Source organism: Lathamus discolor, chromosome 6, assembly GCF_037157495.1.
Source record: "Lathamus discolor isolate bLatDis1 chromosome 6, bLatDis1.hap1, whole genome shotgun sequence".
NCBI classification, from domain to species: domain Eukaryota; kingdom Metazoa; phylum Chordata; class Aves; order Psittaciformes; family Psittacidae; genus Lathamus; species Lathamus discolor.
In genome coordinates this window covers 88,577,488-88,601,638 of record NC_088889.1, presented here as the reverse complement: position 1 = coordinate 88,601,638, position 24,151 = coordinate 88,577,488, and the positions used below count along the sequence as shown (strand labels likewise).

The 24,151-nt window shown below is 51.4% G+C and overlaps 2 protein-coding genes across 4 annotated transcripts in view; both read left to right on the top strand.

Moving 5' to 3' along the window:
- The first annotated feature begins 1,409 nt into the window (after positions 1 to 1,409).
- Positions 1,410 to 5,884, top strand: ACTB (actin beta). Its single transcript, XM_065684584.1, has 6 exons — positions 1,410 to 1,516; positions 2,677 to 2,805; positions 3,113 to 3,352; positions 3,848 to 4,286; positions 4,579 to 4,760; positions 5,126 to 5,884. The coding sequence occupies exons 2-6, from the start codon at positions 2,683 to 2,685 to the stop codon at positions 5,267 to 5,269; spliced, it is 1,128 nt and encodes a 375-aa protein (XP_065540656.1). The 5' UTR covers positions 1,410 to 1,516; positions 2,677 to 2,682; the 3' UTR covers positions 5,270 to 5,884.
- A 5,232-nt stretch (positions 5,885 to 11,116) lies between these two features.
- FBXL18 (F-box and leucine rich repeat protein 18) overlaps positions 11,117 to 24,151 on the top strand; it is a 31,799-nt gene continuing 18,764 nt past the window's right edge. The window contains exons 1-3 of one of the 3 annotated variants that reach the window (XM_065684581.1): positions 11,117 to 11,215; positions 12,404 to 12,604; positions 13,878 to 15,418. In XM_065684581.1, coding sequence (XP_065540653.1) covers positions 11,198 to 11,215; positions 12,404 to 12,604; positions 13,878 to 15,418 — 1,760 coding nt within the window. In that variant the 5' untranslated portion in view covers positions 11,117 to 11,197. The other 2 variants (XM_065684583.1, XM_065684582.1) reach the window with 2 other exon arrangements.

Below are 24,151 nucleotides of genomic sequence, written 5' to 3'. Positions count from 1 at the left end.
GCCATCCCCTCTGGAGCAGCACAGTGTTGGGCTTTGGGCTTTTGACCTCCGCCAGCTCCCAGGTGAGGTGATGCTGTCCCTTGGAAAAGCACTGCTCAGCCGCGATTCCCATCCATGCCCAGCGTCCATCCCCTGTAGGTAATCACAAACCTCCATCCCAACAGGCGCCTGCAGGTTCCTCCTGCTGCTCTCCTCCTTTGTCTGTTCCACAGCAGGGAGCAATGCTGGGCACTGGAATATAACACCTGAGCCCCCCCTCGGCCAGACCCCATCCTCCAGGCCCCATCCTCATCCTCACATCCCCAGCTCCCTGGTGACAAAGAGCTTGCCGGTGTGAGATGCAAGCCCCCGCTGGCAGGGCAGGGTCCCGCACCGTGATGCTGGGGGAGGATTATCCCATAAACCCCAGGCATTTTTAACCATTTCCCCCTAAGGGAATGGCGATTTTCCCCCTATTATTGCTGGTTTTAAACAGCTGAGATTCAGCCTTCGAGGTCTGCACACCATAAGCCTGCGTGCGTCCACCCGGCAACAGATTGCGAGGGGCTGCTGGTACTTTACTTACAGGGCTGCTTAATTAACTTGATTAACCAGCCCGTGTTCGCACGGAGCTCCGGGGGCTCAAAGCCCCCTCCTCGCCCCTGCCCTCGCCTTTATTCCCGAGCACCGCTTGACGGTCCCAGCCAAAGAGGGAACCGCAGGCAGGCAGGCAGCTCAGGGCAGGAGCAGCCACGTCTCCAAGGTGCGGATCGAGGAGGATAGCGATAAACACCACCCATCCATGAGCTCCTGGATGGGGAGCGGCGTCCCGCTCGCCTCAGCGCACAAGCGAGGGCCGTGCAGCGCTTCCTTCGCCCCGGTTACCAGCAGCCGCGGTCCAAGGGGCAAAGGGCCTTGGCAGCGGGGCGGCAGGAGCCGTGGCACCGCTGACAGCACCCGGGGGCAGCCCGGGGCTTGCAGCCGACGGCCCCCGCCCCGTCCCCGGGCAGCCACGGCGGGTACCCCCGAGCGCTGCCGCCCGTACCGCCCGGCTTTGTGTGTGTGAGGGCTGCGGCCATTCCACTCCTGGAAAAGGGGGGGGGGGGGGGGAACACGGGCACAACTACACGGTGGCGATCGCACCGCCGCGACCCGCGGCTCTGAAGGGTGGCCGCGATGAAGGAACCAACCCCGCTCCGCACTACAGCGGACCGAACGCGGGGTGCCCACCGCACCCGCCCCGCACACCCCGAAAGCTCTACACATCCACCCCCCCCCCCCCCCCCCCCCCCGGCCATTATTCTCGATGCAGGGCGGGGAGAGGCGGGGCGGCACGAGGCGGGGCGGGGCGGCAGGGATCCAATCAGAGAGGCGCGCTCCGAAAGTTTCCTTTTATGGCGAGGCGGCGGCGGCGGCGGCCCTATAAAAAGGCGGGTCTGGGCGGCGGGCGGGAGCCGCTGCGAGCTCTGTCTGCCCTCCGCGCACGCCGCCCGCTCCTCCTGCCGCTGCCTCGCTCCGACCGCGCAACACCCCGAAGGTGAGCGGGACCGGGGTGGGGGGGGGTCCTCTGCGTGCTGCGCCGCTCCATCGGCGCTGTTGTGAGCGCTCAGTGTCGGGAAGGCGGTGCGCCCGCTCCGAGGGTGCCCTTTGTTTGCCGAAGGGGGCGGTGGGGGGGCCCGGCCTGCTGTGTGGTGCTGCGTTCGGAGGGATACGGAAGGATTTTGCTGTTGGATAATGGCTGTGGGGCGATGCTGGAGGGGCGGGGGCTGCCCCCCCCCCCCCCGTTGCCCGTGGTGTTAATCCGCCGCCTAAGAGGATTGATGGCGGCCGAGCGCAGGAGCGGGCAGCGCGGCTATTGTGTGCGGGGAGCGGGGGAAGAACGGGGCGCGGGGCTTTGTCTGCTCCGCGCTGCCCCCTCCCGCAGCCGGCAGTTGTGGGGGGGGGGGGGGGTTAAAACGCGGCTGGGCCGGGGGGCGGCGGCCCCCCCCCCCCCAACCCCCGCTGGGAAGGGGCGCGGTTCCCCCTCCCGGGCCCATGGAGACGGCCGCGGTGGGGCTCGTTGCGGGGGTGGGGGGCGGCTCCCCCTGCGGAGCGGAACAAAAGCTGCGTGCGGAGAGGAGGAGGGGGGGGGGGGGGTGTGAGGGGAGGAAGCTGCGCCGTGTGCCGCGGCTGTGCCCTTGCGCCGTGACTACACTTCCCAGCCTGCCCCGTGCGGGGCTGCCGCACGCGGTGCCCGCTTCTCCCCGCGCTGTCGTTGCCGGCGGATGAGACGGGCGCTGGGGCGGGCGGTGGTTGTGTAAGCCCCGGGTTTATTCCCCCCCCCCGCCCCGCTCCTCCAAGTGCCGCCGGTGCGGGGCGGCCGCGCAGAGCCGCTGTGCCCCGGGGCTGTGCGTGCGGAGGCGCCGGGCGCCGCTGGCCGGGGCGGGGCGCTGGGGCGGGGCAGCGGGCGCGGCGCGGCGCGCTGCATCCATTGCCTTTTATGGTAATAACGCGAGCGGGCGCGGGGACTTCCTTTGTCCCGCTCCCGCGCAGCGCCGCAGCCTGGCAGGCGGCGCCCCCTCTAGCGGGCGGAGGGGGAAGCGGTGCCGCGCCGGCAGGAAGGAAATGGGTGGGGAAGGCCTCGGCGGTGCCTGCCCCCGGCTGCTCTGTGACCCGCGGTGCTCACCTGCCTTCCTCTCCTCTCCTCTCCTCCCGCAGCCAGCCATGGATGATGATATTGCCGCACTCGTTGTTGACAATGGTTCCGGTATGTGCAAGGCCGGTTTCGCCGGGGACGATGCTCCCCGTGCTGTTTTCCCATCCATCGTGGGTCGCCCCAGACATCAGGTAGGTGGCCTGGGTGCGTGTTGGTAGATAAAAGAGGTGAAGTTTTGATGGAGGTGGTTTCCCTAGAGGCTTTGAGCTTCGAAGAAGCCTTTCTATTTAGCACTGTAATACAAGAGGCTTCTGTGCTGCAGCACAGCTCGTGGGGAATGCAGCTTCCTACAGAGCTGTACTTTGGCTGAATACCCTTATTATTGATGGAGTAGAGCAGAAGAGGGGTGGTAATTGGAGACTGAACTTTGAGAAAAGAAGTTATCCCCCGGTGGGGCTTACCCTTCAGTTTTCTCACTACTTACTCTTCGTTGTGCAGGGCGTGATGGTTGGTATGGGTCAGAAAGACAGCTATGTTGGTGATGAAGCCCAGAGCAAAAGAGGTATCCTGACCCTGAAGTACCCCATTGAACACGGCATTGTCACCAACTGGGATGATATGGAAAAGATCTGGCACCACACTTTCTACAATGAGCTGAGAGTAGCCCCTGAGGAGCACCCTGTGCTACTCACAGAGGCTCCCCTGAACCCCAAAGCCAACAGAGAGAAGATGACACAGGTGTGTATGGCTCTGGAGCTTGGAGCTACAGCAGGTGTTGCTGCAGGCCAGCTCTCCTCTTCCATGTTGTTCTCTGTCCTCCTTCACCACTCTTCTCCCTTTTTGCCATCTTTACAGGGTTTTCCTTTCCTGACCTGAGTCTCCTCTTTGCTGGACCTTGACAGGTTTTGTTTGCTCTTCTAAGCTGGCTTTCTCTGAGACTGAACTAGCAACTTGTCTAACTGCTGTTTCTGACTAGACACTAATCTATTTACCAACCTGGAGTGACTGTACTTTAGTTACTTGGCATTCATTCTGTTCTTTGCTGTGACATGTGGATGGGTCTGGGTGGTGGTGTGGGTGGAAAGCAAGCAAGGATGAGCATGGACTTCAAGTGGGAGTGAAGACTTAGGGGCAGGTTTAAAACCACTTGCATGTACTTGGCATAGACCTATAGCAAGAAAACACATGGTTTTATTTTTGCTGTTGGTTCAGCCTCTTCTTTTCTCTCCTTAGATCATGTTTGAGACCTTCAACACCCCAGCCATGTATGTAGCCATCCAGGCTGTGCTGTCCCTGTATGCCTCTGGTCGTACCACTGGTATTGTGATGGACTCTGGTGATGGTGTTACCCACACTGTGCCCATCTACGAAGGTTATGCCCTCCCCCATGCTATTCTCCGTCTGGATCTGGCTGGCCGTGACCTGACGGACTACCTCATGAAGATCCTGACAGAGAGAGGCTACAGCTTCACCACCACAGCCGAGAGAGAAATCGTGCGTGACATCAAGGAGAAGCTGTGCTATGTTGCTCTGGATTTCGAGCAGGAGATGGCCACAGCTGCCTCTAGCTCTTCTCTGGAGAAGAGCTACGAACTCCCTGATGGCCAAGTTATCACCATTGGCAATGAGAGGTTCAGGTGCCCTGAGGCCCTCTTCCAGCCATCTTTCTTGGGTAAGTCAAGCTCTTCTGCAATACCTGTGCCCTTCAATGTTTGCTTTGTAAAGGGTGACCCAGAGACCGTGGCAGTGAGTTCCCTTGTCACTGCTGGGCCCGTATTGAGGCCTGTGCTGGCCCACCAGTTTAGCTTTCTGCACAGTCAAAAGCTGTTAGAGGGATGTGGGACAGCAGAACAGGAGGTTGGGCCTGTCACAGCCATGGCTCTAGAGGGGCTCTTGGTTATCCGTAGTAGTACTTGGCTGTGTCTGAGCTGTTGCTGACTGGAGGCTGCTCGTTTTCCTCGCAGGTATGGAGTCCTGTGGTATTCATGAAACTACCTTCAACTCTATCATGAAGTGTGATGTGGATATCCGTAAGGATCTGTATGCCAACACAGTGCTGTCTGGTGGTACCACAATGTACCCCGGCATTGCTGACAGGATGCAGAAGGAGATCACAGCCCTGGCACCCAGCACAATGAAAATCAAGGTAGGATGGAGTGAGGGGAGCAGCTCTGAACCTTGGTGCTGAAATGCAGAGTGTGACTTAGAGGCGGGAGGAAAGCTCAACTGCTGCTGGAGCAGAAAGTATGCTTCTGTGTCTGGTGCAGCCTTAGTGGCCTTGCTCTGGACAAGGTGGCATCCACCCAACCACATGAGTAATGGGATTAATGTAAATACAGCCTGCGAAGGAGGAGGAGGGTGTGTGAGGCTGTATTTAAGCCTGTTGGTGCTTCATGGGATCTTGGCCAGGGCTGGATGTGGAAATTGGGCAGCCCTGTCTCACCCGGCAGCATGTGGGCAGTGGGTGCAGTCTGACCCTGTGCATCTGACCAATCCCTCCTCTTCCTCCAGATCATTGCCCCACCTGAGCGCAAGTACTCTGTCTGGATCGGAGGCTCCATCCTGGCCTCCCTGTCCACCTTCCAGCAGATGTGGATCAGCAAGCAGGAGTACGATGAATCCGGACCCTCCATTGTCCACCGCAAATGCTTCTAAACCGGACTGTTACCAACACCCACACCCTTGTGATGAAATGAAAACCCATAAATGCGCATAAAACCAGACGAGATTGGCATGGCTTTATTTGTTTTTTTTTTGGCGCTTGACTCAGGATTAAAAAACTGGAACGGTGGAAGGTGTCAGCAGCAGTCTTTAAAACAAAAAACATGTTGGAGCGAACGCCCCCAAAGTTCTACAATGCATCCGAGGACTTTGATTGTACATTTGTTTCTTTTTTTAATAGTCATTCCAAATATTGTTCTAAATGCATTGTTACAGGAAGTTAACTCGCCTCTGTGAAGGCAGCAGCCCAGCTCGGAGGGAGCCGATGCCAGTTACTGGTGTTAGGTTATAATTGCTTGTCTGTAAATTATGTAACCCAACAAGTGTCTTTTTGTATCTTTCCGCCTTAAAAACAAAACACACTTGATCCTTTTTTCTCTTCGATTTGTCAAGCAAAGCAGGCTGTGTTCCCCAGTGATAGATGTGAATGAAGGCTTTACAGTCCCCCGCAGGGTCTAGGAGAAGCGGTGCCAGTACGCGGGGGAGGGAGGGGCTACCTGTACACTGACTTAAGACCAGTTCAAATAAAAGTGCACACCATAGAGGCTCGATCTGTGTTGGTTGGTGGTTCTTTGTTCCGTGCTGCTGCTCGACGGTTACTACATGTGCTGATCTCGCTTTGCCAGGCTCCGGGGGGTGGCTATCTGATGGGGTGGGAGCTGGGGGATGGCTGGTGCACAAGGCACATGGGTCATGGTGATAGAGGCGGGGAGAGCTGAGCCTGCCAAACTGCGCTGGAGTGCTTGCTGGGAGGTAGGGAGCTGCTGGAGGAGGTGGGCTTCAGGGGGGGGTTCCAGGTGCTGCCCTGTGTGTGCTCTTAGCAGGGTGGTTTGGCCTGGTGGTGGCTACAGCCCTCCGTGGGGCAATATCCCCTCTTCATGGGGCTGGTGCTGTGTGTCCTGCTCTGCTCCTGGAGGAAGGCTGGGGTTTGGGCTGGGAGGCACCTTCCTATGCTGCAGGGTGGAGCAGCTTTGAGGTGAGAGCAAGAGAAAGTCTTCAGTGAAGTGGAAAATGAGAGTCAGGGCCACAGGGTGAGGCGGGGAGAGGAAGCTCTTACAGGGCAAGTGCCACCTGCAGCTCCAGAACTGGATCCAAGCACCGAGGGCGGGGAAGCTTTGCAGAAGGCTCAGAAGCCCAGAGGGACACCAGCAATTCCTGTGTGCCCTGGGAGCTGGAGCTGCTGTGGGAGGAAGAAGACACAGAGGCCCAAAGAGAACCAGGTCAGAGACAGGGAGATCAGAGGCAGATGACACGGTGCGCTGCCGACTCAGGCAGTCCAGACCTTGGAGCCTTGCTCACAGGCACGTTGGCTTCCCAAGGCTCCTCCAACCTGCCTTTGAAGAGCTAATGGCTGTGATTGTGTCATGCTCCCAGCACATGAAAGGCTCCATTGGCCCTTTAATCCTCTGCCTGGCCTGATCCTGCTCCAGCATCGTGCTCTATTCAGGGGTGGACCTGCCGGTTTCTGCCCTTCATCTCCCCAGCCTCCCCTCTGGGTGCAGCAGGAGCCTGGCAGGGCTGGAGGTGCAGACACTGGGCTGGGCAGATGAGTTACTGGAAGCACCAGTTTGCAACAAGGAAGATGAAACGGGTTGAAGCAAGGCCCAAACTGGGCTTATAACCTGAGGTCTTGGGGAAACAGAGTGGGGAGGAGGCAATGGCAGCTGGTGGGAGCGGGGCAGGAAAAAGGCCAGGAGGCAAGAAGAGATGACGGCAGTAGGGAAATGGGGCACCTTTCTTCAGCCCTCCCTGGAGTGGTCACTGCTCCATTTGGAAAACTCTGTTGGGACACAAAGAACGGAAGGGGTGATGGTAGTGGTGAGGAGAAACCACAGAGCAGCAAAACACTTGGGCCAGGAGCAGCTCAGAGGGGCAGAAGTGTGGGGAGCGGACGGGTGACGGGGCTGGTGCAGAGCACTGGGCACAGGGGATTTGGGGTGATTTTCCAGCTCCGGAGTGCAGCGGATGAGGCCGCCTGTGAGTTAACGCTTTGTGGGGCGTTGTTTCTCCTCTATTCCCCTTCCACTTGCTGTGCCAGGCAACCGGCCCCCCAATAAAAGCAGGCTGAGCCTTCCCCATCCCTTCCTGATGCCTCTCCAGCGCAAGGCCGTGGTGTGCACAGCTACTCCGCAGGCTGCTCCAGCAAGGCTCCGTTTATTCCTCCTCTGGGCCATTACATGCTGGAGAAAAGAATGTGGTGCTGGGCAGGGGAGCCTGCGAGCATTACTCACTGCTCCCGACTCCAGCGAGCAGGGGGGAGCCTGCGGTGGTTTCCTTTCAGGAACACCAGGCACTGGGAGAGAGGGGATGCTTGTGACCCCAGTTTCTCTGTGTTTTGGAGGGCTCGGTTTGTCCCTTGCTGTGTCACACAGGTGGGGAAACGCTTTAGCTGTGTCCTGGCTCTCCAAGACACCAACCATAGGCAAGACTCAAGGAAGACGAGTAGGGAATAATCAGTCCCCTGGCTACTTCCTCCTCCTCCTCCTCCTCTCCAGCACGCAAATAGCCAGGGATTGTGGGGAGACGGGGAGGTTCAAACCAGCCACCCATGGGCCAGGCTGTCTGGGGCAGCAGTGGTGATGGACTGGGATTTCTCAGGCTGCAGACGGCGGGACTGGGCTGTAGATGCTCCAAAGCCACCGCAGCCCTTTCTCACTGCCCTTCAGCTGCTTGGAGGGAGCTGGCTCAGCTCAAAGGAGCTGAGTAAACATGTTTTATGCCCTTTCTTCCCCCAGAGCTCCCAACTTTCGCTCCTGCTGGAGACAGTCCCTGGCACTTCACCTGTAATTAGCTGGTGACCTGGAAAGTCACCTTGCTGAGCCGCTTATGGAATCAAGCCATCGCCAGGAATTAGTAATGTCCTTGGCAAAGGAGACGCTTGTGGCTCTTGGGATTTAGCCCTAAAGGGTCTCATTGTCTCTTGGTCATGTCAGGGAGGGATAAGCATGGGAGGTGCCCAGCTGAGGGGGGTCCTGTTCTCCCATTACTTGTGTGCTGCTGCAGGGGAGGTGCCAGCATGGAAAAGCGCCAGGAAATCCCAGAGCATTCAAACAAAACTGGCCTCCTTGCAGAAGTCCACTCAGAGGGCACAAATGGGCTTTCCTCGGCACCAGTTCAGGGATGGGACTGTGGGTATCAGCTGTGCTTGGTGCAGAAGGAGTCCTGGTCTTTGAAGTTAGTCCTTGCGGAAGGATTGCTGTCCTGGAGCCTACTCTGGCCTGTGTTATACCCATCTCTAATCGACTTTAGCAGGCCTTAGGGTATTAAACCATATCAAGTATTGAAAATCACTTAGCGCAGTGGAGCTAGCAGTTCACCCAAGCATACCAAGTGTTCTGGCTGCTGTGGTCCAGCTGGGCTTTAGTCATGCTGACAAGATGAGATGTCCAGGACGTGTCAGTCTCAAGAAGAATCAGAGGAGAGAAATTACCCAAGACTTTCCAGAGTGAAAAATACAAAACCCCCAGCTCGTTTTGGCCTTGAACAGGCGAGATTTTGTCTTAGAGCAAAACATCTTGAGAGTAGCATTAGTTTGTTTGTTTGCCCTCCTGGAACGGGACAGCATGGAATGTACCTGCCTTCTTTGGGCTAACTGAACCCATCTTCCTGGGTACCCACACTGAGAAGTGTTCCTGAAGCGTGGCACAGCAGGGAGGGTTTCTCCTCTAACCATTCATCCACCTCCCAGCGACCATCAAGAGTTTGGTGTGGATTTAATTCCTCCTTTGAGGCCCATCTGATGTCCTGCCTGCCTTGTGTTCAACCTCCCTGTCTTATCTACACCACCACACTGGTGGGTCATGAGCCCAAGCGCAGCTCCTCTTACAAACCGCTGCGAGCCTGGGTTCTCCTCAGGAGCTTCTTACCCCTATCTCTGTTCCCAGGTCCTATTCAGGGTTGCCAAGTGCTGTCTGGTCCATGTATGCCCCATGGCTGGTCCTAATGAAGCCAGATCTGGCTTTCTGGGCAGGGCTTTTACTCTGCTTGTGGGCCCTGCTGATGATTTTAGGTACCATTTGCATTGGAAATGCAGGTCTCCTCCACCCCCGTCCCTCTGATGACTGCGAATATGGTAGCTTGGTGTTCTCCTAGACATCAAACGAGTTGGTCTTGACTTGTCATTACATAGAATCATAGAATAGAATCATAGAATAGCTAGGGTTGGAAAGGAACTCAAGATCATCCAATTCCAAACCCCCTGCCGTGGGCAGGGACACCTCACACTAAACCATCCCACCCAAGGCTCTGTCCAACCTGGCCTTGAACACTGTCAGGGATGGAGCACTCACAACCTCCCTGGGCAACCCATTCCAGTGTCTCACCACCCTAACAGGAAAGAATTTCCTCCTTAGATCCAATCTAAACTTCCCCTGTTTCAATTTTAACTCGTTACCCCTTGTCCTATCACTGCAGTCCCTGATGAAGAGTCCCTCCCCAGCATCCCTATAGGCCCCCTTCAGGTACTGGAAGGCTGCTATGAGGTCTCCACACAGCCTTCTCTTCTCCAGGCTGAACAGCCCCAACTTCCCCAGCCTGTCTTCATACGGGAGGTGCTCCAGTCCCCTGATCATCCTTGTGGCCTCCTCTGGACTTGTTCCAGCAGTTCCCTGTCCTTTTTATGGTGAGGACACCAGACCTGCACACAATGCTCCAGGTGAGGTCTCGCAAGAGCAGAGTAGAGGGGCAGGATCACCTCCTTCCACCTGCAATTACGGAGTGAGACGCATGACAAGCAAAGCAGGTACAGACTGCCTCACTGAGGCTCTCCATCTAAGGGCTAAGAGGGGTTTCCTCTTCAGCGCCAGAGCCACCCCGCAGGCAAAGCAGGCAATCAAACCCTGCTGTTTCTAAGCGAACCCCCCAATCTACCCTGCCTCTAACTCACAGCCTTAGACGGCAACCATCACCCGTGCAGAAAAGCAGCACCCCGCTCATCTCCCACGGCGGGTCGTCTATAAAACACATTTTGTCCGCAAAATGTTCCTGACGCACGCACCGAACTGGAAATTCCAGCGCTCCGGTCCTGTCTGTGCTTGGGACGTGGGACGAGGAGCAAGCAGCAGCAGTGCTGAGCCAGCTGCTCCCCTTGGTCATGGCCGGGTGCGCCCACAGCAGCCCCGGATGCCTTCTGCATGGCCCTTTGTGCATCAGGCACGCCAAAGGTACAACATTGAACCTGGCTGGAACCCTGAGTGATGGTCGTTGAAGCCACGACCAGCCATTCTGAAGCCGGGTTTGTATTTAGGCTTTTCCCGTGAGGAAAAGGCGGTTCCTGCAGCCCCTTTGTTAGCATCAGTGCATGCAGTGCCCACGGGTGTCCCGTTTGCCATGCCCCGGCTCCATCCCACCCGCAGCATGACCCAGGAGGGGTTTATTCTCCCAAATACTCTTTATCTCCATGGAGAACCGGGGTGCGAACGCGGCGGGGCCCCCTCTGCCTCTGCCGTGCCCGCGGCTCCTCACATTTACACCGCAGGAGCCGACTCAGGGCAGTCGGTGCTGCCGTCCCCGACGAGCTCGGGCGGCCTCGGGGCGGAGGGGACGGAGCCAGCGGGCTGCAGCCCGGGTTCCGCTGCCACACAGCGCCCTCAGGGACAGCCGGGCCCCAACACGGCCCCGCCGCTGCCATCATGGCGCCGCCGCTCTCAAAATGGCGCCCAACAGCGGCTGGCTCCTCCCTCCTTCCTCTTCCACACTCAAGATGGCGGCGCGGGCGAGGCGCGCCCCGGAAGCCGGGTCATGGCAGCGCCGGAAGAGCCGTGCGGCGGCCGGGCCGGCGGGGCGCCAGGCCGGGCCGCGGCCGGTTTGAGCGGTGCCGGGGGCAGGCAGCGGCGGCGGCGGCGGGGCCGCGCGGGGGCCGCCATGTTCCGCTCGGAAGAGGTGAGCCGGGGCGGGAGCGCGCCTTGCGCTCCGCGTCCCCCTTCTCCTCTCGGAGGGCCGTTAACCGGGGCTCGTCCTCCCTTGCGCCGGGGCTGAGGGAGCCGGAGCCGCCTGGAGCCCATGAGCGGCTGAGATGGCGGCGGTGGGGCCCGGAGGTGCCGGCCGCTCCTGTGCCCACGCTGGGGAGGCCCCGGGAAGCCGGTTCCTAACGGGGCTGGGGCCGGGTTCCCGTTATCCCCCTCCGCTGGGCGCCTCTGAGGGCGTTTTAGAGGGGCTGTGAGGTGGGCCCAGAGCCCCCCCTTCCCGTTAAGGGAAGCGTTAGTGCTGCTTTGTGCTTTAATTCCGGTTAGTGCTTTAGTTAAGTCCCAAATGCCCCCAGAGCTGCCGTCGTCACGGTGGGGTGGTGCAGTCCCCGCACAAGGCAGCGAGCACCCCATCGCCTCGTCAAGTGGTGATGGGTCTGGGGTGCTGAGGTTGGGGTGCCTATTGGCCACCCCGGTGTTGAGGGAGAGGGGCATGGGGTGTATGAGGGAGCAGAGGGGCTCTTGTGTCCCGTTTGGAGCCCAGATATGTGGCTTTGTATGGCTAAGGGGTAAGCAGAGGAGCTAGGGGTGATCTGATGCTGGATTGCTGTTTTGTGTGTATGAATAGAATAGAATAGAATAGAATGGTTTGGGTTGGAAAGGACCTCAAGATCATCCAGTTCCAACCCCCCTGCCATGGGCAGGGACACCTCACACTAAACCATATATGCGTATATATATATGTATGGTTTTATAGCCCTCAAGGTTATTGAAATGGATGGTACTTGGAGGAATGATGTAGGAAGACACTGCTGTGTTATATTTAGAAAGGAATCGGGGACAGTCGCTTTTCCAATTGCAAAGGAAGTGGCAAAAGTGGAATGAATGTAAATGTGTTTTCTCCTCGTTTTGAAGCAGCGAGAGAGCGAGTGAAGGTACCGTGGCTTTATATGAAGCTTTGCACCACTTCCATAACGTCTTCTAAGGGAAAGCTTTTGGCTTCTCCATGCAGATGGAAGGACTTAAGGATTCCAGCGTTTCTGTTTCGTCTCACTTAATATCTCCTTATGAGACTGGGGGTTTGCTTTCTCACAAGCTCTGCTGAGATTTCTGAGCTAATAGCTGTTATCTTTCTCTTTTCCTTCCTTTTTTCTTGTCCCCACAGGAGATTGCAAGTGGGGAGAGTGAGGAGGAGAGTAATGGTGTCAACCTGATGGAGTTCTCGGATGAGATCCTTTTGCACATCCTCAGCTACGTCCCTTGCACTGACCTTGTCCTGAACGTCAGGAGAACCTGCAGGAAACTCGCAACGCTTTGCCTTGACAAGAGCCTAACCCATACGGTTTTACTTCAGAAAGACTATAAGGTGGGGGGGAGCAGCTTGCTGCTTCTCTTAGCTATGAAGATAAATCAGAAATGGCATATGTATTATACCAGGAATAGGCCTTGGGAATGAAGCGTGATACATTTTATAAGGACTGTATCACCAAGTGCAGGCAAGGGGAAGCCTCTCTTAGTCATTTCCAAAAGAGGAAGCTGGATGAAGGAGTATGGAAACGTTCTTCTTTCAGTTTGAGTTATCATAGATGGCTAGTTCTGCTGAAATAGCTCTGCTGTTAGAAAAGGGAGATGGTTTTCCAGTCCTCTATCAGCTGCTGAACAGATTTGGCCTCGCAGTAATGCAGAACTGCACAGACTAAGAAGCCGAGGGAAGTGTAATCTCAAGAGCCAAAGCTTGGCAGACTGAGCCAGCTACCAGCAGTGTAATGGTTCTTAGACTCTGTTAGAGTCCCAAAACTTGGATGAGCCACATAATCTTAAGTGCTAACCGCTCTTATCCCTATCTTCAGATGGGAAACTGAGTCAGTACACATCCTTGCCATGTATATAGAGAAATGATTCAGAGCAGCCCTGCGGAGAAGGACTTGGGGGTGCTGGTCGATGAGAAAATGAACATGAGCCAGCTTCAGTGTGCGCTCGCAGCCCAGAAACCAACCGGATCCTGGGCTGCATCAAAAGGAGCGTGACCAGCAGGTCGAAGGAGGTGATCCTGCCCCTCTACTCTGCTCTTGTGAGGCCTCACCTGGAGCATTGTGTGCAGTTCTGGTGTCCTCAACATAAAAAGGACAGGGAACTGTTGGAACAAGTCCAGAGGAGGGTCACGAGGATGATCAGGGACTGGAGCACCTCCCATATGAAGACAGGCTGAGGAAGTTGGGGCTGTTCAGCCTGGAGAAGAGAAGACAGCGTGGGGACCTCAGAGCAGCCTTCCAGTATCTGAAGGGAGCCTATAGGGATGCTGGGGAGGGACTCTTCATCAGGGACTGTAGTGACAGGACAAGGGGTAACGGGTTAAAACTTAAACAGGGGAAGTTTAGATTGGATATAAGGAAGAAGTTCTTTCCTGTTAGGGTGGTGAGGCACTGGAATGGGTTGCCCAGGGAGGCTGTGAGTGCTCCATCCCTGGCGGTGTTCAAGGCCAGGTTGGACAGAGCCTTGGGTGGGATGGTTTAGTGTGAGGTGTCCCTGCCCATGGCAGGGGGGTTGGAACTGGATGATCTTGGGGTCCTTTCCAACCCTAACTACTCTGTGATTCTATGATTCTATATCTCATTGAATATGGTTTTGTTTGAGTACAGGTAAACAAAGACAAAGTGAAGCAACTGATGAGGGATATTGGAAAGGAGATTTACCAGCTGAACATGGCTGGGTGCTATTGGCTGCCAAGCTCCACTATTGATCACGTAACACGATGCAAGAACCTGGTAAAACTGAACTTATCCGGGTGCCACATCACCTCCCTCCGCCTCTCCAAGATGCTCTCCACGCTCCAGCACCTGCACTCCCTGGCCATAGATGTCAACCCGGGTTTCGATGCCAGCCAGCTAAGCAGTGAGTGTAAGGCCACACTGAGCCGTGTCTCGGAATTGAAGCAAACCCTTTACACACCGTCGTATGGTGTTGTCCCGTGCTGCACTAGCCTCGAGAAACTGCTGCTTTACTTTGAGATCCTGGATCGCTCGCGGGAAGGCTTCATGCTCTCTGGCCAGCTAATGGTAGGTGAGAGCAATGTGCCCCATTACCAGAACCTGCGGGTCTTCTATGCCAGGCTGGCTCCTGGCTACGTTAACCAGGAGGTGGTGAGGCTGTACTTGGCGGTGCTGAGTGATCGGACACCTGAGAACCTTCACGCCTTCCTTATTTCTGCTCCCGGGAGCTTTGCAGAGACGGGAGCCACTAAAAACCTCCTGGACTCTATGGCTCGAAATGTACGTCTGGATGCTTTACAATTGCCCAAAGCCTGGATTAATGGCTCTGGGCTCCTGCAACACTTGAAGTTCAACAACCCTTTCTACTTCAGCTTTAGCAGATGCACCTTATCTGGTGGCCACCTCATCCAGAGAGTTATTAATGGTGGGAAGGATCTTAAAAGCTTGACCAGTTTGAATCTCAGTGGCTGCGTTCACTGTCTGGCTCCGGAGTCCTTGTTCCGAAAAGCAGAAGATGACATTGACAGTAGCATTCTGGAAAGCCTGGTGGTGTCTTGCTGCAACCTGAGACACCTCAACCTGTCAGCAGCTCACCATCACAGCTCAGAAAGCATAGGGAATCACTTGTGCCAGCTTCTGTCCAGGCTAAAGCACCTGCTGTCATTAGCGCTACCGGTTTGCTCCATCACAGATGTTGCTGCAAATGTGGAAAAGCCTCCCACAGTGTCTAATTTGGTGCCCCAAACATTTGGAAGGAAAGTTCGGATTGGGATACAGACATACCCAAGGAACTTAGCGGACCAGGCAAATCAGAAGATAGAGTCTTCAGTATTCTGGGCTCTGATGGGAAGCCTCCGCTATTTGGAAACCTTGGAAATCATTGGGTCCAGTTTTTCCTCTGCCATGCCCCGCAATGAGCCGGCAATTAGGAACTCCTTGCCTCCTTGTGTCCGGGCACAAAGTGTCGGGGATTCAGAGGTGGCTGCCATTAGCCAATTGACTTACTTGCAGAGCCTCACCTTAGCACAACTGCCAAATATCCTCACTGGCTCTGGGCTTATTCACATTGGATTGCAGTGCCAGCATTTGCGGACTCTTTCCTTGGCCAACCTGGGCATGATGGGGAAAGTGGTCTATATGTCTGCTCTCATGGACATGCTGAAACACTGCAAGTGTTTGAGAGATCTCAGGTGAGGGGCTGCTGTCGAACATGTCCAGTTTGGTTGTGGATCTCCAGATATGTAGTGCCTGGTTTGTTAGAACTGTGAGTGTTCCTGTTCTGGTCAGAAATAGCTGCAGTGGCTTGAAAACTGGGTGTTTTCCTTCCTGACTTGTGCAGGACATGAAGGCATCATATGCTGTCCTAGAGGCTTGAGGATATGCCCTTTAACCAGAGTTTTAAGAGCAAAATAAGTCTCTATGCTGCAACTGCCTTCCTTTTAGATAAGGAAGAGTGGATGCTGCATATTTGGGAGCTAGCAGCCTGTCAGGACTAGGTTTAATACCACATGCCTTTGCTGACTGTTGTGTAAACGTGTGTCGAGTCTTCTACAGCGTCTAGATAATGTAGAGTTCTCCTTAGGTTTCCCAACAAGATACATTTTCCCTTGGGTTTGTATTAAAATCTTTCCTCTTTGGTTTTTTATTACTCAATAGTGTATTGAAAACATTCCAGACCTAGAGTTTATCCTCTTGGTGTTCCTCTCCTGGTAGGATTTCAAGGATCTTACCAAGGATGTGTTCCTAAAGGGTGCAGAAAGGAGCTTCACAGCCAAAACGTGTGTGAACTGTGGTGGCTTCCTTGCACCAGTCTATGAACACAAATGTTATGGCATTAGGAATGTTATAAAAATTCCGTCTTAGCCATGGTCTGATTTAATTATTTTATTAGAATTGATTAATATCGAGAGGCAATAAGCAAGCAGCGCTGGGTGCGCAGGGGAGGCTCCGCTCCACCAAAGACGCGCACCGGGTTCTTTGGGGTTCAGTCTCTTATACTTTTGTGGTCCTGGGTCTCAGCCAATCCTGTCTTGTCCTTTATGTCGACGTGGTTCCTTTGTATTGATCTTCCTTGGTTGCTGGGGTACTTTTGTGGTTGAAAAACTTCTTACAAAAGGTTATCCTTGGGTGGGATGGTTTAGTGTGAGGTGTCCCTGCCCCTGGCAGGGGGGTTGGAACTGGATGATCTTGAGGTCCTTTCCAACCCTAACTATTCTATGATTCTATGATTCTATCAGTCTTCCTCAGTAACTCAGGAAGATGTCTATCACAAGCTTAACCACCATAGGTTCCATTCCTTATATGGTTATTTATTTAAAGCATAGGTGTCACAAACCCCTGTAACAAGATGTATCTCTTGGTTACCCAGTCCCTTCCTTAAAGCGCTCAAGCAGTAAAACAAAGCCATTAAGCGCCCTTATTATTTTAACAGTCAAAAATGATTAAAGAGGGGACTAGTCTATTCCCTTGTTTCTTCCTTCCCTTCATTACATTGACAGCAACATTTATTATAATCAAAGTCGTTTTTATACGTTCCACACATGGTACACTGGTCACAGGTCTGTTGGTAACAATGATTCCTAAGTTCTTGACACGAATCATTCTCGTATTCTTTACAATTTCCCCATTTGTTTTTATGTAACCTATTGATTCGTGTTTTGGCTTCTAATCTAATGACTGCTTTCCAAGCTGCAGATAATTTCGGAGTCACCCCTGTTTTTAATATCATCAATGAATGAGTTTCTCCTTCATTTGTCTTTTTGGACTCCATTGGTATAGCAGTTAATTGCATGTTCTGGATAACTGTACGTATCAATCCGGTAAAGCATGGGATTATACATGGGATAATTAATAGTCCTGCTAGTATTCCTAATGCCACTATTCCAATTTTAGTGATCCAATCCCTATTAAACTATTGTCCCCAAGATCCTAGTCCCCCAAAATTGATTCCATTCCAAGTTTGTACTGGAACATGGGCTATCTTTTTCATTTCCCTTATTAATTCAGTTATGACTTTTCCTTCATCATCTATTTCTAGACAACAATTACTAAGATTAAATTTTCCACAGACAACTCCTTCCTGAGCTAACAAATAATCTAAAGCTAGGCGATTCTGATATATTGCGGTTCTCATTTTGGTATTCTGCTTTGCAACTAATCCTAATACATCTCCTGTTTTATTCACTACTATTTTTACTACATCTTATAGCCTTATAATCCTATTCAACATATATATAGGAGTCCTGTATCCCCGGGACCCATCTTCGGCCCAAGTTGCCAGATCATAAGAAGAGATTATTCGTTCAGGTGGCCACTCATTGTCTCTCCAATTATCAATTTGTAGTTCTCTTTTATATTGTCTTTTCCTTAGTTCATTGGTTTCTGTGTATAACTGGACTCCCAAGTGTTCCCCATAGCTTATAGATAATAAAAAACCCTAGGTCTGCATCAAAAGGAGCGTGACCAGCAGGTGGAAGGAGGTGCTCCTGCCCCTCTACTCTGCTCTCGTGAGACCTCACCTGGAGCATTGTGTGCAGTTCTGGTGTCCTCAACATAAAAAGGACATGGAACTGCTGGAACAAGTCCAGAGGAGGCCACGAGGATGATCAGGGGCTGGAGCACCTCCGGTATGAAGACAGGCTGAGGAAGTTGGGGCTGTTCAGCCTGGAGAAGAGAAGGCTGCGTGGAGACCTCAGAGCAGCCTTCCAGTACCTGAAGGGGGCCTATAGGGATGCTGGGGAGGGACTCTTTGTCAGGGACTGTAGTGACAGGACAAGGGGTAATGGGTTAAAACTTAAACAGGGGAAGTTTAGATTTGATATAAGGAGGAAATTCTTTCCTGTTAGGGTGGTGAGACACTGGAATCGGTTGCCCAGGGAGGTTGTGAGTGCTCCATCCCTGGCAGTGTTCAAGGCCAGGTTGGATGAAGCCTTGTGTGGGATGGTTTAGTGTGAGGTGTCCCTGCCCATGGCAGGGGGGTTGGAACTGGATGATCTTGAGGTCCTTTCCAACCCAAACCATTCTGTGATTCTATGATTGTTCCTAATATACATGATCCTGTCCAATTTTGAGGTAAAAATGCAAAGGCTATTTTACCACAGATCCAATAATGTCCATTTGGAGTGAGCCACCCGTTTGGTATGTTAGTTCCATTAGTCCAGTTACTGAATTGTTGATTTATTTCTATAGGATTTCCCCATTTTCCCCAGTTTTTCTTTGTTCTGTTCCATATATAACCCCCTTCACATAGTAAATTTCCTACTGGTTTTCCACCATTTTCTAAGTTTTGCCAACAACTTTTACCAATTTTACTTGTTTGTAAGATCCATTGTTGTTTTCTATTGTTCCCTTCTTGATTTTTCCAGATTTCAGGGTCGCCTATATTACTTTCCATTGCCTCCCAGGGCCATCTCTCTCCCTGGATAGTTTCCCCACAAACATAGCAGTTAGTTACATTCAGTGCTTTAGCATTTAGCCCAGGGAGGTTGTGAGTGCTCCATCCCTGGCGGTGTTCAAGGCCAGGTTGGATGAAGCCTTGTGTGGGATGGTTTAGTGTGAGGTGTCCCTGCCTATGGCAGGGGGGTTGGAACTAGATGATCTTAAGGTCCTTTCCAACCCTAACTATTCAATGATTCTATGATTCTATAATATACAGGTTGCAACGTTTATAGATAGGACATAAACTGATATTGGCCCTTATTCTATTATTTACTGAAATGATTTCAGTTGTACCTGCTTTTCCTGTATCATATTTACAGGAGTCAATATGAATTCCCTCAGTTGCTTGTTTAAGTCCTCTTGAGGATTAGCTTAGTGTCTCCAGGTTCAATCACAACTTTCCATTCTCTTATGGGTCCTTTCATGCGTGACGTGTGTGTCCACCCCTTTTCAGCAGTTCTTATCACCGTTTCTGTAGTTAAAAGACCAAGAAATGGTCCTTCCCAACAAGGGGATAAACTTTCTTCTCTCCAGCTTTTTATTAGTACCTCTTCCCCTGGTTGAATTTTATGTATTGAAAATTCCAAGGGAGTGCTTTGTGCTAGCATTCCCTTGGCCATTAGTTCTTGCATATTTTTATTTAAAGCGGTGATATAACATTGAATAGTAACATCCTCCAATTTGGGATGATCTATTGGTAACCCCTGGGTATAGGGCATCCCATATAACATCTCAAAAGGTGAGATTCCAGTAACGGAATTTGGCATGGTTCTAATATTTAACAATGCCAGAGGAAGACATTTGATCCAGGTCATTTTAGTTTCAAGCGTTAGTTTTGATAACTGATGTTTCAAGGTTTGGTTCATCCTGTCTACTGTTCCGGAACTTTGGGGATGCCAAGGGGTGTGATAATCCCATTGAATTCCCAAAGCCATGATAACACTTTTAAAAATTTTAGAGGTAAAATGCGATCCTTGATCCGAATCTATTACCTCAATCATTCCATACCGGGGAATGATATTCTCAAGTAATTGTTTCGCCACTACTTGAGCCGTGGCTCTAGCAGTGGGTATTGCTTCAACCCAACTTGTCAATTGATCTACTATTACTAGAAGATATTTATATCGTCCTACCTTTGGTAGTTCGATAAAATCAACTTATATTCTTTCAAAAGGCCCGTGGGCCAAAGGTCTTCCCCCTTTTGGAACTTGTCTCATTTGTTTTTTATTAATTTTTAGGCGAGTTAGACACCCCTGTGTTTCTTTCTTGGCAATTTCAAAAGCTCCCATACAACCATAGAATTTTAAAAGTTGGTCGGTAAGTGCTCTTGTTCCCCAGTGTGTTTGCTGATGCAATTTGTGCAATATTCTCCTAGCGTAACCTTTTGGTAGCATTTCTCTTCCGTTGGGTAATATCCATTTATTATTTTCTAATTTAGCTCCTAGTTTTTCACATTCTTTTATCTCACTTTGAGAGTACGTTTTTGGCTCACCCATCTGCTCTCTTTCCTCACTTACATATTCAGTAGTTAAGGGTAGAAGGGCTGCTCGCTTTGCTTCCTCGTCTGCCAAATTATTTCCCCTGGTTCTGAATTGTAATCCTTTTTGATGTCCTTTAACATGGGTGATTGCTATTGCCTCAGGTTCTCTTATAGCTTGTAATATTTGCTTTATCAGTTCCTCATGCACTAACCCTTTTCCTTGGGTATTTATCAATCCTCTTTCTTCCCATATTTTACCAAAGGTGTACACTATCCCAAAAGCATATTTAGAATCTGTAAAGATGGTCCCTTTTTTGTTCCGTCACCTCTTTAATGCTCTCAACAAGGCATATAATTCACAGGCTTGTGCTGACCAAGTAGGGCTTAATGGACCTGATCCTGTTATTTCCCATTTTCTTCCGTCTACAATCGCATATCCTGACTTTCTTTTTCCGTCGATTCCACAAACAACTTTTCTCCTTCTAACTCTTCTTCCTCTAGATCTGGTCTTTCTCAACCTTCTAACCAATCAGTAGGGGACTCATCTTTCTCCTGATGTTCACTGAAAGCTCCATTAATATCCTGTCCCCTCGGAACTGCCTCTCTAATTCCTTGGATAATAATTTCTCTCAAATCCATCATATTTTGTCTGTGTTGGTCATTCTGGTTATTCCAATTGAGTTTCTTATTAGGCCATTTTTGCTCTCCGGGAGGACCCTGTTGATGTCGTCTCTCCCAGTTTCACATTCCGGCTTGTCTGATCATAGATCTTTCTTCCACAGTAAATAACATTTCCAATATTGACTGCATTTCTTCCCAAGTATAAGTATTAGGGCCTAAAAACTGGTCTAATCATTCAGAAACCCCTAGGGGGTCGTCTAACAACCGACCCATTTCCTTTTTAAAGGATCTCACATCACCCGTGTTCAAGGGTGCTGCTACAAATCCAACCCCTCCTCTATTTCCTCCCATTGGAACCTCTCAGAAGGTTTCTCCTATTTCCTCCTGAGGATTTTCATCTTCCTGTATTCTTGTTCGACTTCTGGTACGACTAGAGGGAGGGGAAGATGGGGGAGCCGACAGAACAGGGTCGGGTGGTATCGGAGGGTAAACACCCTCTCGATTATTTCCCGAGTCCTGCCCCTGATAAGGGGGTGGTAAATTATCTAACGGCTCCCATGATGGTTTACTTGGTTTGTTTCCCTTTCTTTTCTTTTCTCTCAAGGGAAATAACGAAACCGTTATGGATGACCCTTTCCATGATGCTACATAATCACTTTCCTCCCAATTGAAAGGTTCCTTGCCATTTACATATAAATTTAAAGCCTGACATGTCCAATCATCCAAAGACCCTAATATTGGCCAATATAAATGGTCAGGCCGAATTTCCTCTTTAGCCCATACTTCCATGCAATAATGGACCATTATTCTTTCCTTCCTGGGACGGCCAAGAACCCCAGTAGTTAAGCATTAACCCCAAGGGACCGTCTGGGGGTATTTCTGGTAACTTGTTCCCTGCCTTATTTCTGGGACCTCTCCGTGGGCCCCTGCTCTGACCCGTTTCCCACTGGATGTGTTTCCTTTCAATCACCCACTATCACTTCCCTCCTTCAGCAGCCAAGTCCCTTGCGGGAGATTGGAAACGCGCTTAGAAGAGGTCCACACTCACTGCACGGATCCTGATATCCTGACCCGTGCTTTCACAGATTCAGAATACCCGGTCCATGTCTCGCCGTACACGCCGTCTCTTCACCGCCCGGTTTCTTCACTGAAACCGCGGTTAGAGGAAAGCCACGCAACCTTGTTGCGTCTCATACACACACACACCGGCCTTCCCACCCAACCGAACGGTACTTATAGTCCGCTGTTGTCGTCCGGACCTTTGTGCACAAGAATTACGGGTGATTTATACTGCAGTGTTCAGGGAGTTCGAATTCCTTGGTTATTGCCTCTCTGTTCGTTGATCTTGCGAGACTGCCTGGGACTAGAACTCCCGAGCCACAAATTGTGGGGAGCCTCCTCGTAAGAGGTACAGTCCCAGGCAGCCTACACAGAGATCACGTCGGGGTCACCAATTTTGTGATAAAAATTCCGTCTTAGCCGTGGTCTGATTTAATTATTTTATTAGAATTGATTAATGTCGAGAGGCAATAAGCAAGCAGCGCTGGGTGCGCAGGGGAGGCTCCGCTCCACCAAAGACGCGCACCGGGTTCTTTGGGGTTCAGTCACTTATACTTTTGTGGTCCTGGGTCTCAGCCAATCCTGTCTTGTCCTTTATGTCGACGTGGTTCCTTTCTGTTGATCTTCCTTGGTTGCTGGGGTACTTTTGTGGTTGAAAAACTTCTTACAAAAGGTTATCCTTGGGTGGGATGGTTTAGTGTGAGGTGTCCCTGCCCATGGCAGGGGGGTTGGAACTGGATGATCTTGAGGTCCTTTCCAACCCTAACTATTCTATGATTCTATGATTCTATCAGTCTTCCTCAGTAACTCAGGAAGATGTCTATCACAAGCTTAACCACCATAGGTTCCATTCCTTATATGGTTATTTACTCAAAGCATAGGTGTCAGAAACCCCTGTAACAAGATGTATCTCTTGGTTACCCAATCCCTTCCTTAAAGCACTCAAGCAGTAAAACAAAGCCATTAAGCGCCCTTATTATTTTAACAGTCAAAAATGATTAAAGAGGGGACTAGTCTATTCCCTTGTTTCTTCTTTCCCTTCATTACATTGACAGCAACATTTATTATAATCAAAGTCGTTTTTATACGTTCCACACATGGTACACTGGTCACAGGTCTGTTGGTAACAATGATTCCTAAGTTCTTGACACGAATCATTCTCGTATTCTTTACAGGAAGATGTTTTTTTCCTTCTTTTTTCCCCAAAATTAACTCCTGTTGGTGAAACTGCTAGACCTGTCTGTCCTGTTGTCATCCGCTGTTCGCAAGTGGGTCGAAAATAACCGTAGTAACAACAATGTCACTCCTGTGATTACAAAGCCGGGGTGACTAAAATCGTTGCTCATCAGCTGAAACTGGTGTTCGTGTATGTGTCCCTGATCCATTGCAATAGTGAAGGGAGCCAGGGTGGCTAAAACACCTCAGGAGGTGTTTCATTTTCCACCACTTTCCATTTATAACACGCATATAACAAGCAGGGAGTGTGTTGGTCTCTCATTCAAGAGATGGAAATTAAGTTGCTTAATGGTTTGCGTCAGGTGAACATCTCTTTAACCTTCAGGACACTAAATGGCCATGGAAGAACTAAGATTTGGGGAAGGAGGCTTGAGTGTGCAGTGTTGCTTCATTCCGTCTAAACCCTGCAGTTCCCAGAGACTTTGAAATGGAGGCCAAGAGCGACAAAGATGGGAGGTATCTTTGGGAGGAATAAAAGACCAGCAAGGGTGTTTTCCTTGTAACATCCAGGCGTTTCCATGTAAGCTGTCATTGTTCTTTCCCGAGTAAAGTCTGAGGTTTTATATAGGTTTAAGAGGATTTTAATGTTTAGCACTTCCTCCTGATAATGTCGTCCTTCCTTCTCATTTGACTAATTCTCTGCTGCTTCTGCTCTTTCCGTTTTGCCCTCCCCATTTTCCAGGCTGAGAAACTAATTTAAGGGGCTATTCCAAAGCAACATTGTCATCTAGCGAGTGAAAGGCAGTATTGCAGGCATGGCTGGCACATCCCAGAGATTAACCTAGAAACCTGCGGGGAGGTTACAAGAGATTCTGTGCTCTTTGTCCTAAACTTATGATGGAACAAATAACGCTGTTGAAAACTTGAAGTGGCTGAAGTGATTTTAAGTTATTACCCAAAGTGTTCACAATGTATTAGGATCTCATCAGGTCATGCTAACTCACAGGTTGAGACCCTAAACCAGAATATATCAACTAACAGGATTAAGTTGCTGAGATACCCCTGCATGCTACAACAGCCTATGCAGAGATTATCCAGTTCAGGTTGGGGCCAGTATCTTGTTATCACCTAATGGATGAACCTTTTTGGA